General features: G+C 49.1%; 1 protein-coding gene across 1 annotated transcript in view; it reads right to left on the reverse strand.

Annotated features, from left to right (window-relative positions):
- Positions 1-6,489: 6,489 nt before the first annotated feature.
- STK32B (serine/threonine kinase 32B) overlaps positions 6,490-15,806 on the reverse strand; it is a gene marked incomplete at its 5' end in the record, with an annotated part of 24,219 nt that continues 14,902 nt past the window's right edge. Inside the window, one exon of the mRNA XM_007462465.1 lies at positions 6,490-6,628. Within this exon, the coding sequence (XP_007462527.1) occupies positions 6,490-6,628 (139 nt within the window). The remainder of the gene's footprint in view (positions 6,629-15,806) is intronic.

Genomic DNA, 15,806 nt, shown 5'->3' on the forward strand with positions numbered 1-15,806 from the left:
AAAAAAAAAAAAAAAAAAAAAAATTAAACTGCAAAAACAGAGGTGCTACACAGAGGGCTGCTGGGAGGACTTGCTGGCACGGGGAGGAAGAAGAGAGAAAGAGAGTGACTTTCAGTACTCAGCTGGGAAGGGTGTCACTGACAAGTGTGCACAGTTGGGAAAAGGCCCAACAGTCAACCCATGAAGACAAAATGGACTGTGGATTTCTCTGCAAATTCTTCGCCATGGGGAACTTGTGGGGCTGAATTGCCGGTAAGCAAGACAAAGGTGCATTCTCAATCTGCCCATCTAATGTCCCAGATGTGTCTCCTGGATCAGAGGTCGGCAAACTTTCTCCCTGAAGGGCCAGATGATAAATATTTTCAGCCTTGCAGGCCATCTGATCCCTGTTGTAAATAATCAGTTCTGCAGTTGTAGTTTGAATGCAGCTGTAGACACATGGAATCAAATGGGTGTGGCCAGGTTGGCCTGAGGACAGAAGGGACTAGATCCTTGTTACTCCAAGTGTGGTCCCTGGTCCATTATTATCAGCATGCTCTGGAAGCTTGTTCGAAATACAGAATCTCAGGCCCCACTTGGGGCCCATTGAATTAGAATCTGCTGCTCACAAGGATTGTTCCTGAGGCTTCCACACATGTCACTACCATATATAGTGCTTGCACTTTTGTCACCTGTAAAATGGAGATGATTCATATACCCAGCAGGCTGGGTGGTGTGAGAATCCTAACTGTTCACAGCTTGACAATGCTGGGAGACAACTCTCCATGGGTATCTTGTGTCAGTGTATGTCTTATAAGTGAGACTGATGGCCTTTCTGCTCTAGAAGGTCTTCTCAAGGATGTTTGTGCAGCAGACAAACCTGGCTGATGGAGACTGTGTCTCCCTTGGGAGCAAAGGGCTAGTGTGCTCACTGCCTGCTATAAAACATCCAGGTTCCCTGAGCTCAGGGTGCCTTTTGTGTAATGCATCCCACTGCATGTGCATGTCTGCTGGCCTGCTCCACAGCATCCTGAGGGAAATGGGGCACAAAAGGCAGCATAAGAACTTGCTGATGCTATGATACTGCTGTTGTTATTAGTAATAAAGCCCTCTGATGACTTAGGAGTCTCTTGACACACCTCCCTTCCCTGAAGTGAAGGAAGTTTCCTGGATGGGTCAAAGTCAAGCAACCTGTCAAGGTAAAGGGCTCCAGGCAACTTCTCCCAGCAACTCCTCGTGCTTTTAATTCCACAAGAAAGAAAGAAGGGGTAGCATTTACCTTTCCTTGGACTCCATCCTTGGCTGGTCCCTGGGAATCCTCTGTAGGATGCTCGAGGTCAGAAGTGCTAGGGCTGGGTCCTGATTCAGAGATTCCATCCCCTGGCCACCCTCTTTCTCCCTTCTAGAGCAAGGGGCCACAAACAACCCATGTACTGGGAAGTGTTTTAAACCTGGTTCACAGCAGCGTGGAAATGGTAAGGAGCATCACATCAGAGCTGGAAGCTGGCTGCTGTCCCCCCTGAGAAGGTTCTCTTCCAAATGCGTTTCCTGGTAGAGGACAGAGTCTCCTTGTAGTGACAAGTGGCAGGGTGGCTCCAGGATCTCTATAGAGCAGGGACTCAGGTCACCATTCTGGAGGGATGGGGGAGGATTTGTCTTAGAGCTGCTTTTGTTTAGCATGCACCTTGTGCTTAGCTAAAGAGCACCTTTATGGGGTGGCTTTGTGATACTAAGAGAGATTGGGAAGGGCACCCCCCAAGCCAACCCTGTGGGGTCTCCACTATGTAATAGAAAGTTCATGAAGTTTGGATCCTGGCAGACAGTTCAAATCTTGACTTTACCACCAAGTAGCTGGGTGGCCTCAGACAAATTACAGGTCCTCTGAAGAGTTTGTTTTGTTCATCTCTAAAATGCACATACTCCATAGAATTAAAATCATGTGAAGTTCCTGGCAGAGAATGGGCATGGAATAAGGGTGCATTCCCACCTCTTGATCCTTCTAAGCTCTGGCATCTCTTGGGACTCCTGGGGGAGGAGTAGGCTGGGGCACTGTCTGCTGGGCTCCCTTCATGCCTGGTCTTTGTAGTGGCTTCTGGGAAGGTCAGTTGTAGCTATTTGACCCGAAGCCTGAAGTAGGCTGCATGGGAAGGGACAGAGATGGAGGGCTTACGAAGGGGGTGGGTAGTGGAGACCGCCGTCTGCAGAGATCAACTTGGACAATGTGTGGGAAGAGCTTCATGAAGTGGGAAGCGATGGCCTGCTTGGTGAGGACTTCAGCCTTACATGGCACTCCATGAGTTAACACGTGTGCCCGCTTAGAGCCCTGAAGTTGACCTTCATAACTGCTGTATGAAAAAGCCAGAGCAGGGGCTTCCCTGGTGGCGCAGTGGTTGAGAGTCCGCCTGCCAATGCAGGGCACACAGGTTCGTGCCCCGATCCGGGAGGATCCCACATGCCGCGGAGCGGCTGTGCCCGTGAGCCATGGCCGCTGAGCCTGCACGTCTGGAGCCTGTGCTCCGCAACGCGAGAGGCCGCAACAGTGAGAGGCCCGCGTACCGCAAAAAAAAAAAAAAAAAAAAAAAAGGCAGAGCAGGAATTACCAGGCCCTGCTCATGGGTGCAGAAACTGACACTCAGAGATGTAGGCACTTGCTGAGAGCCTCCCAGTGGGGCCACACAGTGAATGGTGGAGCCACGATTTGAAGCCAAATCTCCCACTGCAGAGCCAGCTCTCGCTGGGGCAGTATCAGACCGGGTGGGCTCATGCCCACCCCAGACAGGACCAGTGTGTCCAGTGGGGAGCAGCCTCCCAGCCATCGCTGGAGACTTCAGCACATGGAAGCTACTGCCTGCCTCAAGAGCTGATTTCTGTGTGGGCCGAGGACCCCGGAAAGGGAAGCGGACCAACCCATGATGGGAGTGGAGGTGAGTCTGATGGACAGGGGTCCCTGAAGAAAGCTGAGAGATAAGCCCTGGCAAGGGGGCCAGGGAGCATCAGGAGGCAGGGACCCCAGGGTCAGTGTGTCCCTGCACAGAACCTCCCCAGGACCAGCCCCATCGTGTATTCGGAGAAGGTGAGGGAGGAGCCATAAAGGCAAGAACTGAGTTGCCTACAGCTCAAGAGCTTTGCGTTGGAATTACCATTAGAAGAGCTGATTTTAAGAAGTCCAAGCTGTGTCTCTAGAGGCTGGAGAGAAAGAAAAGGGGTGAAGGCTGATGTTCTGGCAGAAGCCTGTAGGTGAGGGTCACGGCTCATGGTGGCCAGGAACCAGGATGGTCAACACAGCAGAATGACAACAGCCATAGGCCCTGAGGATTCATAGAGGATCCCCTTCTCCCCAGTGGTGGGGAGGGGGCCCTTCTGGCTAACAGGAAATTATGCTGTGGTCACTCAGGCAAATTTGGGGAGGATTTTGGACAATATACTGTACTTTCTGCCAGTAAGTGGGAAGGGACTCAGCATGCAGCTTGGAGTTTACTATTACTATAAATGTGACCTATTTTTACTTACTGGCACGAGAAGCCCAAGTTATATTTCAGTGGAGGTGGGAAAGCCCTGTCAGTGTCACCAATTTACAGCTTGTCCCTCTGTGCCTGAATCCCAAATCATAAGGTGATTCCTAATGCAAATTCTTGCTTGGATACATGTTTCTCTGATCAGACTGCTTTCCCAACAACTGGCTTGGGGCTCTGTACTCTGGGAATGGGGGTTTGGATGAGGGAGAAGGGAAAACTCATTTGGAACTTGAGACTGAGGAGATATGCTCTTAAGGGGATTGGGGGTGGGGACTGGGTACCTCACTGGTGGTTCAGGGGGAGGCAGCCTCTGGGAAACCACTGGGACCAAGAGAGAAAAAAAAAAGCAGGGGAGGTGGCAGTGGGACCAGACAGGAGGCTGCCAAAGAGCAAGCTTCACCCACTTGGAGAGTTTGTGTTGGGCTTGCATTTATCTCATTCATTCCAAATTATTGATTACCTCCTGTGAAACAGGCACTGTTAGGACCGGAAGATGGAGGGTGAGAGGAGATAGGCACGAGAATCAGACCTCTCATAGGAGCTTGAGGATGAGCCATGGGCAAAAGTAACCCTGTTGTGCAGCTGGCAGCAATCAGAGCTGCGAGAATGTCACAGAAAATGCGTGAGAGGGTGTGTGGAGATTACACCTGGCTTGGGTTAGGGTTGCCATGAGACCCAGAAGTCATCATGGGAAGGTGGAATTGGCCCATGAGAGGCACGTAGTTTAACACGTAGAGATGGGAGTTGAAAGGCATCTTGGGTAGGGAAGGCAGGGTGGGCAAAAGCAGGGAGGCGGCAAGTTAAGCAATCTGTACAATAGAGCAGTTACTGTTCATTTGCACCCATGTGTGTGCTATATAAAGGTCTGAGCAGTAATTTGAGGAGATTTTAAGAGTGTTTTTCTTTAGGTGGAGAATCTTCTGTATTTTTAAAAATAATGATAAGGACGGCAATGATGATGGTGTTGAGGATGATGGTGATGATGGTGATGATGATGGTGATGATGATAACATGAATTGTGATCAAGTTGATTGAGCCTTGAATTGCCAAGTTTGGTTTTATCCTGTGAGCAAAGTAAACACATCACTGACTTGAAATCCTCCCCACCTCCCCGCCCCCACCCAGTCTCTATGTTCCTCATTAAACTTGTCTTTGAGGGGACATTGCCCATCCAACCCAACCCTGAATAAGAACAAAGTTGTAGGAAGGAATGGCCAAGAAATAGTTTATTCTGAACAACGAACAAGGCTAACTTGAACAGAGCCAGGAAATCCAGCCTCTTCAGTTACTTCCAGCTCCTGCCCCTAATTCATGAACTCAACCCAGTGAGGGGCCCTAAGTGCTGCCAGGGTCACAGTGAAGAGAGAAGCAGCCCCGTTATTTCCTGGAGGGGACAGGATGGTGCCAACGGGAATCAACGAATGAAAAGTGTGCAAGACAAGTGGACACGTGGGCAACACCATCTAGAAATAGCCTGGGTTTGAAGGAGGAAAACAATAATCATTTCTTTCCTTTTTTCAAATAAAAATATAAAACCACATAATACATGAAAATGTCTCTTTAAGAAATCCAAGAGATGGCATTGACAGTCCCAAGGATTGATTTATGATGTAAAAAGTGAAAGTTGGATGAAAAATAAAAATACAATTGAACTTTCAGAGGAATGTACAGATATCAGAGACTCCAGGATGAAAAGTTCAAAGAATCTTAAACACCAGGCTTGTTTCTACAGAGAACTGGCTGTCAAATGAATGAAACAGGAAAGTTTCTTCAAATGATGCTGATGATAATGCAGACCAAAAACTGCTACCATTCACAGAGTAATATGTGCTGGGTGTATCACACACAGGATCTTTTTTTAACCCTACAACAACCCCCGAGGGTTAGTTTTATTATCCTCGTTTTAAAACGAGGAAACTGACACTCAAGGGATTACACGATTTGCCTGAGGTCTTCCGGTTAGTAAACAGCAGGGCTGGATTCTGGACACAGTCCTGATTCCAAGTCCAAGCTTTATCCCCTGTGCTACAGCATCTCCCACTTCAAAGACAAAGTGCTCCCTGAACAGATCATAAAGTAGTTTGCTCTTTGTGTGAGCCCACCGTCCTCCTACACTTTCTAACCACCTGTGCTTCCTAATTTATCAGTGTGGAGCAGCCTCCTTGATGGCAGTTGGAGACCCTCTTTAAGACAATGCCGATGAGATGACATAACCCCTTTTCAGGAAAGAAAACTTGGACGGGGACGGAGACTCAGAGTTCTGCTGTGGGACTGGGTTTTGGGAAGAACTCTGCTGACACTCTATAGGAGAGACTGATGGTCAGTCATTTGACCTTCTGAGTGGGCATCTATGGGCCATCCCAGCACCAGGGGTGGGGTGGGAGTGGAGACCTACTGAAATGAAAGGTGGAGATGGTGGAGAGCCATCTTAGAAGGTCAGAAAGGCTGGCCTGACAGAGAAGGCAAAAGAAGACACTTCCGGCTTAGCTCCAGGATTCGGGAATGGTGTTTCCATAGGCTAGGCTAACACATCAGATGTTTGAGGGCTGCATTTTCTTAAGAAAATGTCTTAAGAGCCAGGATGGACCGAATTGCAAAGTTGTGTTGGTCTAATTGCTTTGGGGGAAGGGAGTGCACTTCAAATATTAAGGTTTTATTTTGCCCGTGTAAACAACTTTATAAAGGTTTTGCATGTCCGCTACCCAATTGGATTCTTTGAATAACCTTGTAATTAGAGGTGGGGCAGAGAGCTGTTTAACCCCTTTGGCAGATGTGGAAAACTGAGGCACAGAAAGGGCAAGGCTTGTCCACAGTCAAGCAGGTATCAGCCGGGCAGCTGGGACCAGAACCCAGGCTCCCCAGCTCCGAGCCCAGGGTTCCTTCTCTGCATCTGATGTTATTAGAGGTGAGACAGGGACCATCGTGGCACAGAGAGGGGCTTTTGGTGGGCAGGGCAGAGGTGTGTGCAGTCCCGCTGGAAGCCACAGGTGGTGGCTTAGCTGCTGCAGCCACGGGAGCAGGCGTGGGCCAGAATGTTGTTGTTACACCCGTCCTGGAGCTTGCCCTGGGCCTGGCTCCCGGCTCGGCCTTCTGTGTCCAAGAGCTGGCCGCTCTGCCCTTGCTGCTTCCTCAGCCTGCAGACAAGCACAGCAGAGACCCAAGTTAGTGATGTGGAGCGGGGGATGTCCAGGGACACGGCTGGGGAAGCAGGGCGACCGAGGAGCCTCCATGTCACGCTGGCCTGGGAAAGCACAACCCCTGAGGGGGCCAGAATGCTGTGTCTGGAGCCTGGCAGGCTGGGATCCACACCCAGCTCAGGTGTGGATCTGAAGAGTTACTCAACACCCAGAACCTCGGTTTCTCTATCTGTAAAATGGAGATAGTAATACCTACATCATGGCTCCTTGTGAAGTCCACAGGAGATCATGTACATAATTTGCTTAAGTTCACACAGTAGGTAAAGGGGCGTGTCCCACACATTATTCGCGCATGTATGTGTAGTGAATGCCCACTGATGGACCAGTCACCGTGCCAGGGAGCAGAGCAAACCCTGGCGAGCAAAGCAGTCAGGTTCTCTGTCCTCATCGAGTTATCACCTGATGGGGAGGAAGGACAGTGATCAAATTGTCCCACAAAGAAAATATCTGAACAGATGAGCACCCAGACTTCTAAACTACCCCCTGACAAACTGTGTTAAGGGAGCACAATTCTTTTCTTTTAAATTTTTTCTTGAAGTGTAGTTGACTTACAGTGTTGTGTTAGTTTCAGGTGTACAGCAGTGACTCAGCTATATATCTCTCTATATCTCTATCTAACCATCTACCTATCTACTCTTTACATGTTCTTTTCCATTATGGTTTATTACAGGATATGGAATATAGTTCCCTGTGCTATACAGGAGGACCTTGTTATTTTATTTATAGTAGTTTACAACTGCTAATCCCAAACTCCTAGTTTATTCCTCTTCCCTCCCTTCACCCTTTGGTAACCATAAATTTGTCTTCTATGTCTGTGGGTCTGTCTCTGTTTTGTAAATTAGTTCATTTGTATCATACATTTTTTAAAAATTTATTTATTTATTTATTTTTGGCTGTGCTGGGTCTTTGTTGCTGTGTGTGGGCTTTCTCTAGTTGCGGTGAGCGGCGGCTACTCTTTGTTGCGGTGCGTGGACTTCTCATTGCGGTGGCTTCTCTCGTTGCGGAGCACGGGCTCTAGGCGCAAGGGCTTCAGTAGTTGTGGCTCGCGGGCTCTAGAGCGCAGGCTCAGTAGTTGCGGCGCACGGGCTTAGTTGCTCCGCGGCATGTGGGATCTTTCCGGACCAGGGCTTGAACCCGCATCCCCTGCATTGGCAGGTGGACTCCCAACAGCTACGCCACCAGGGAAGCCCCTGTATCATATTTTAGATTTTGCATGTAAGTGATATCATATGGTATTTGTCTTTCTCTGACTTACTTCACTAAGTATGATAATCTCTAGGTTCATCTATGTTGTTGCAAATGGTATTATTTCATTCTTTTTTATGGCTGAGTAATAATATTCCATTGTATACATGTGCCACATCTTCTTTATCCATTTTTCTGTTGATGGACATTTAGGTTGCTTCCATGTCTTGGCTATTGTAAATAGTGCTGCACAAACATTGGGGTGCGTGTATCTTTTCGAATTAGAGTTTTCCCCAGATATATGCCCAGGAGTGGGATTGCTGTATCACATGGCAACACCATTTTTAGGTTTTTGTTTTGTTTTGTTCTGTTTTTCGGTACGCGGGCCTCTCACTGTTGTGGCCTCTCCCGTCGCGGAGCACAGGCTCCGGACGCGCAGGCTCAGCAGCCATGGCTCACGGGTCCAGCCGCTCCGCGGCATGTGGGATCTTCCCGGACCGGGGCACGAACCCATGTCCCCTGCATCGGCAGGCGGACTCTCAACCACTGCGCCACCGGGGAAGCCCCCATTTTTAGGTTTGTTTTAAGGAACCTCCATACTGTTTTCCATAGTGGCTGCACCAATTTACATTGAGGAAGCAGGACTATGTACACTGCATTTCCTAACAGCTGGTACCTGGTCACCTTCCACATGATTGAAGACGTCAACACACCTCTTTCTGATCTTCAATTTCAGGTTCGTGCACTACCCCCCATCTGTCACTCCACGTGGACCGTGCAGGCAAAAAAATGAAACCAAGACATTTAAGGAAGCAGCGAGAAGTTTGAGAATAGGGAAGAACTCAGCTCAAACCCTGGCTCTCGACATCAGCCACTTGGATCAAAGGGTCAAGCTGCTTATCTTCTGAACCTCAGTTTTCCTATCACTGGGGACTATATCACTCCCTTGGCAGGTGCTAAGGGGAACCAGAGAGAATGTGTGTGAAATATCTAGTACAGGGCTGGTAATAATATAACTACAGTTCTACCTTGTTCTGAAAGACACAGGTTTCAGCTGAAATGTACCTTGTACATTAGTATGTTCTGTCAAACAGAGTGCAGACCTATTGCCTGATTTAAATGAAAGAGTTGTTTCACCCAACAAACATCTGTTTGTACTTGTCACGTGCAGGGCACTGTGGATGATCCTCGGATGAATACAACACAGCCCATGCCCTCGGATGGATCACAGTTTTGTGTGTGTGTGTATGGTGGGGATGTCATGTGTGTGTGTTTGTGTGTTGTGTGTGTGCACAAGGTAGGGATGCCTTGTGTACGTGTGTGCATGGTGGGAATGCTGTGTGTGTGCGTGTGTGTGTGGTGGGGATGCCTTCTGTGTGTGTGTGTGTGTGTGTGTGTGTGTGTGTGTTTGGCAGAGATGCCTAGTGTTTGGAACCATGCCAGCATTTGAGTAAGTCCTTCAGGCAATGTGAAATACCAGCGGCAACAAAGTAGTTTATAAGACAGTGAACTTGGAGCTACTGCCTCCTGTCCTTTTTTTGCGGTACGCAGGCCTCTTGCTGTTGTGGCCTCTCCCGTTGCGGAGCACAGGCTCCGGACGCGCGGGCTCAGCGGCCATGGCTCACGGGCCCAGCCGCTCCGCGGCATGTGGGATCTTCCCAGACCAGGGCACGAACCCGTGTCCCCTGCATCGGCAGGTGGACTCTCAACCACTGTGCCACCAGGGAAGCCCAACCTCCTGTCCTTTGTCTACTTGCAGGGACTAGGACCAGGTGCCCAGTGCCTCTGCCTCTGAGGCTTGCAGCCCTCCAGATAGGACAACTGGGAAAGGTAGTCAGGATAAAATACATCATCCTAGTGGAGGAGGGCTCAGGGCCCAGAGGCCCAGAGGCACTGGATCTAGAGGCCAAAGTGAGCAGGGAGAGGAGAGCCTAGGATGAGGAAGGGAGGTGGTCAGACTTCCTCAGCAAGGCTGGGATTGCCTGGGAATCTTGCTCCCCTGGCCCTTTATTCCCTCTCCTACGTTCAGAGACTCTCAGACACCTCTGGAGAGAAAATCAAATCTGAACTAGGGGAAACTCAAATGACCAAGAAATCTATGAGAGTGAAAGGGAAACGCTTTTACTTCCAAAGTAGGACATTGCTGTTTGGTTCACAATCTGTGAAGCCCCACAATTCTCTGGGTAAACTGCAAGGTAAAGATGAATGCCATTAAGATTTTCTTTTAAATGCCTAAACATAGCCTAGACAGCATTACTATCTCTAGATTTCGGAACTTCCCTGATTATAACGCAAAACAAAGCTTCAAAGACTGCATAATGAAGAGTGGAGCAAAGGGATGAGAGACCCCTGATGAGGGAGAGATGGATTCTGAAATCTTGTGTAGATCAGGGAAGGCTTCCTGCAGGAGGCAGCCTTTGAGCTGGGCTTTAAGGATTGGTCTGGAATGTGTGAAGCTGGAGGGAGGGAGGCAGGAGATTTGAAATGAAGGGACACCAGTGAGGTAAGTCACGGAAAGTAAAAACAATACTGCATGGTGGACCAGAGTCCCTTCTGGAGCTGGAGAGTTTCAGCCACTTCAGCTCCTCCTTCTGGCCAGAGCTATTTCAAAGAGTAGAACCAGGGGCTTCCCTGGTGGCGCAGCGGTTAAGAATCCACCTGCCAAGGCAGGGGACACGGGTTCAAACTCTAGTCCGGGAAGATCCCACATGCCGTGGAGCAACTAAGCCCACGAGCCACAACTACTGAAGCCTGTGCGCCTAGAGCCCGTGCTCCGCAACAAGAGAAGCCACCGCAGTAAGAAGCCCGCGCACCGCAATGAAGAGTAGCCCCCGCTCCCCGCAACTAGAGAAAGCCTGCGCGCAGCAACGAAGACCCAACGCAGCCAAAATAAAGGAATAAAATATTTTTTTTTTAAAAAAAGAGTAGAACCAGCTGTTTCAAGTCTCCCCTCGTCTACGGAGGGTCATAAGTATCCATAAGAATACTATGACCATGGGTACTGGAGGCCTAGAGTGGTGTGTAAATGAGGTGTGAGTCATGCGCCCTGCAACTTGCCACCAGGTGCAGTGTGAGACGAGAAGGCAGAATCCAGAAGGATGGACCCCTCTCTAGACATCCACCCATCCATCCACGGGCTTACACAACTGGATTCGAATCTAGTTTTGGGAGCCTCCAAAGCCTGCATTCTTCCCACTACATCTGCATTCCCACCTACTACCAACCATTTAGCAACCAGCCACCAGCCACCCACCCATTCACTTTCTCTCCACCTATCCATACATTCATTCGTTTGCTTACCCATCTGCCTATTCATCTACCCCATCCATCCAACCATCATCCATCCATATGTCCATCTGTCCCACCCCACCCCCACCTGTCCACCCCTACTCACCTAACTGACCTCCCCTTACTCACTTACTTATTCACCTACCCACCCATGTACCTCTATACAGACACCTATCTATTTACCTCAACCATTCATTATCCATCCATCCATCAATATATCCCTCCATCTACCCTTCTAATCATCATCCATCTAAGTATCCACTTACCATCCACTGATTCCATCTATTCACTATCCACCCATCCACTGATTCCATCTATTCACTATCCACCCATCCACTGATTCCCCCCATAGACCCCCTATTTACCCATCCACCCCCACAGCTACCTCACATCACCTATTCATCTAGTATCCATCCACCCGTCTATCCATCCATCCACCACCCTTCTGCCCATCCAATCATCCATCTACTCCCAGATTTCCATTCATCACTGCCACCCTCCCATCTGCTCAGTGCCCACCCACCCATTCACTCCCCTATCCTTCCACTCATCCTTTTTACCAGCACTATCCGTGTGCCAGGTTCTATGTTCCAGGCTCTCAGCTGAAGGGGCTGGGGAGCAGGACAGAGAGCAAACAGTGAACATTCACTGTGATGAAGTCTTTGCTGGAAGGAAGCTGTATGGCTTGGCATTCAAGGCCTGGGTTTGGAGCCAGGCTGTCTGGTTCTATCCCTGGGTCTGCCACTTACTAGCTATGTAACTTTGGGAGGCTAGATTCAAACCCAGGGCTGTCTGTGTCCAAGACCCCTGCCCTTTCCACTGACTCTTATGCCTTTCAATCTGGATCTGGAAGGAAGGTAGCATGGAATGATTTTTCCACACTCTGAAGGAATTAGAAAAGTCTCAGTTTGCTCAAATAGGAACCCACGAACCAAGACAATGATATGAAACCATATGGTTGGCCCCGAGAGCTCACTTCCATGACTAGCCCAGAGCCTAGTTATCTATAATTCAGGAGGAAATGAAAACGGATTTTACATATCTTACTAGACATAGCCCAAGTCTAGCGACGCAAAGTGGCTAGTTATCTCCATGATGGCAGGAACATTTAATTTTCTCAGCCACTTTATCAAATTAATTGTCAGCTTTGTGACCAGAATTCTGAGTGATGGATGTGAATGCTCTCAACGTCCCAAACTCAAGCATTAGATTCCAGAAGGAAGTGCTCTGTGATGGAGACCCTTGATTAACAAGAACAGAACACATTAAAATTTGTAATAATTTGGGCTGGAGTCATTTTTCAAAGGCAAAGCACTACATAGGACTAAAATAAAATGGTTAGCAATCAAACTAATTTCAAATCAAGCTATTTCACACCCCGAGGATGGAATCAGTTTCATACCAACGTTGATCTGCAGCATCAAACCCTAGGGGCGGCCTGGCCTCCTGTTCCAGGGTGATGACCAGCTTTCTTTTGTGCTGTGTGCTTTAAAAATGGGAAACATTTCAAGTGCTGTCACACCTATTCATGTCATTTCACTGGTTATACGTCTCCTGGACTGTGGAATCGTGGAGTGGCAGTGTGGCACGGTGGGAGAAGGCAGGATTTGGAGCCGTACAGAATTCGATCAGGATCCCACCTTTGCCGTGACTGGCTGAGGGGCCTGGGGGAACTTGCCCAGCTTCCCGAAGCCCCTCTTTCCTTACCTGTAACATGGCCACAGCACCACCTCTTTAAAGGAGAAGATGAACTAATGCATAGTATCCATCTGCCCTGTAACAGGCACTTTATAAAGGGCAGCGATTTTTATGATGATGATTGCAGTGTGGGGACACCCCCATTTCACAGATGGAGAAACTGAGGATCAGTAAGTAAAGCTTAACTTCCTGCCAGAGTTCTGATGAATGTCTCCCAGCAAGGAGGCCCCCACAGATGGTTCTGCAGGCCTCGTTCTGGGGGATCAAGGCTGAAGACCTGGGGAAGAGGAGGGTACTGGAGGGGGGTACACACAGAGTGGCTGAGAGTCAGGACCCAGAAATGGGTGAAACAGGACAATAGGCTCATGGGGAGGGAATCCAGCCCCACAAGTCATGGTGGGGTCCAGAGGGGCCTGTAAAGCAGGGAAGGCTGGGCATGGAAATGGCAACTGGAACTGGGTCTCCAGCCTGGTTACTGGTCTCCCCTCTTCTGGGCAAGGGACACCGAATGCCATCTGTGGCTGCACGGCAGCCGGCACAGCGACCAGCCTGGGGCGGGTGCACAGTCAATGTGTGTTGGAAGGCTGGGCGGGTGAATGCAGGGATAAATGCCCAGCCAGGTTTCCACCACTCATCAGCAGCCTGTTTGCACAGGTTGGCAGGCTCTGTCTCAACACACCGAGGGGGGAAGGATGCCAGTCCCAATTAAATGCAGTAAAAGGATGTCTTAGCTGGACAAAAGTTGGATGACCATTAGAACTGGCGAGCTCACAGCCCTCGTGGACAACAATTTGCATGTGTCAACATGCATGGAGCTTTTTCTCTTGTGGCCAAGGGAGTTGAGACAGGTTGTTATTTCGTGTGTATGCATAAGAGTTCGTTAAAGAATTAAGGCAAAATGATGTTTGACGTGGCACTTAATTGATACAGTACTGTATTGGTCTGATAATTTTGTGCATAATTAATTATTTAGCAGACACTTGAGCAGTGCTGACTGATTGTGTAGACGGGGCTGTTAAGTGCTTAACATCTGTTAACTCACTGGTCTTTACAACAATCCTTCATATGGAGTAGGTTTTAATACCCCATTTTACAGATGAGGAAACTGAGGCAGTAGTGTGAGGCCCAAGGTCACAAAGCTAGCAGGGATCAGGATTCAAAACCAGGCAGCCTGATTCCAGAGGCTGTGCTTGTAGCTGTTATGTATATTTCTTCTCTATGGTTAATAAAAAGCAGAGTCGAAGTTACCAGAAAGTTCTGAAAGGGGACAGTCCAAATTGAAGAACGGTTGTCTGTTTGGGGACAGGGGGTGGATACTGAAGAGAAGAAAGCAAACAGTCACCTGGTCTAATTGTTTGTACACTGCAAGAATCCCGCCTCTAGCATCCCTAGCAGAGAGCCAGCCAGTCTTAACCCAAACCCCACTGCCCACCTCTCAAGATAGCCCATTTCATGTGGGAACTGCTTAAATCCTTAGAAACCTTTCCTTCATATAGAATTTCAACTGAGAAATCTGCTGCCTGAGAGCTCCTCCCCGTTGGCCTTTGTTGTGCTTCCCGGAATTATTCAGCTGATACTAATTTCTCTCTCATGGGACACTCCTTCAATTCTTAGAAGCCCCCTGGACCTCCATCATCCATCTTCCACCGCCCCCCAGGTCCACCCTGCCCCACTCTCCGCCTGCTCTCCAGCTTGGGAGTCCGACTTGTAGGAATTGTATCAAAAGCTCCCAAGCTCTTTGGGCTTCTAGCTGGGCTTGGCCCATGGGGAGCCCTGGCAGAAACCAGAAGGAGTAAGGGCAGTCAAGTTTGGGCCTCAGGTCCGCAGCCCCTTTCCTGCACCGTCACCTGGGGCTGCTGGGAGCATTGGAAATTCGCTGCTCCAATCAAGGTAGCCTTCTCCCTGGACGACCTCCCTCTCCTTCTCTGTGTCACCCACCGGGTGGGAACACCTTGCCTCCTCCGAAGCCCCAGCTCACTGCACAAGCTTCTATGATGCCCGTACAGCCACACGTTTGTAAAGTGTCCTTTGAAAATAAATTATCCTCGGAGTGTTTCCTCTGCAACTCTGACTGATACAACATGTTCCTGCTCTCCCATGAGGTGTCTTTTCCTCAAGTAAAAACTCAGTATAACTGGCTGTTCCACTTTCAAACCTCATCACTTATTGGGAAGACCACCTTGTATGCAATACTTATCTCACAAATTCAGTAAGAGCCTTTGGCCAGAAGCATTACGATTCTGTCTATTTTATCGGCTTTGCCTGAAGCAAAACCTGTTTGAGGGTGTCTTAGGATGGCGTCAGCTACGGCGTGGGTGTGATATAGCAAATTGTAGGGGATTATCTTACTGAGCATCCTCTCTATATACCCCTTTGCAAATGGATGGGCTCTGGGAAAATTGAAGGGATGGCAGCCCTGGTTTCTGAGTGATAGGGGTTGAGATTTGATGAGTTCATCCTCACTCAGCACCTCCTTATTTAATACCTACACCCACCCTTCCAGATAAGAATTAACAGCACCCATTCTGAGGGTGAGAAAAGGATGAGAGAGGACGAGGAACTGGTGGTAGGTCACACAGCTTTTTCAGAGGGGAGCCCCGGCTCCTTCCCAGCTAAGTGATCCTCCCTATGCACTGGCACTAGTAGATTTCTCTCTAAATTTAGTGGTGGGGCTGACCTTTTACGTCTGAGCTGGCTTAAGGATGAGACTTGCTGGGTCCTCACTTCTGTGGGTTGGGGGCCTGATGGACAGGTAGCCACTAATGGTGTTCACCAAACATTCTGATTTGCCCCTCTCTGGGCACGCAGCAAGATTGCATCTCCTGGCTCCTCTGGGGCTGGGTGTGGCCATGTGACCAGTTCTGGCCCGTGAGTGTGAGTAGAAATGCTACCATCAGGCTGGAGCATTGCCGAGGCAAGGCCCTCCCGAAGTCTCTTTCCCCCT

The sequence above is a fragment of the Lipotes vexillifer genome, unplaced genomic scaffold (assembly GCF_000442215.2).
Source record: "Lipotes vexillifer unplaced genomic scaffold, Lipotes_vexillifer_v1.1 scaffold1824, whole genome shotgun sequence".
Lineage (NCBI taxonomy): Eukaryota > Metazoa > Chordata > Mammalia > Artiodactyla > Lipotidae > Lipotes > Lipotes vexillifer.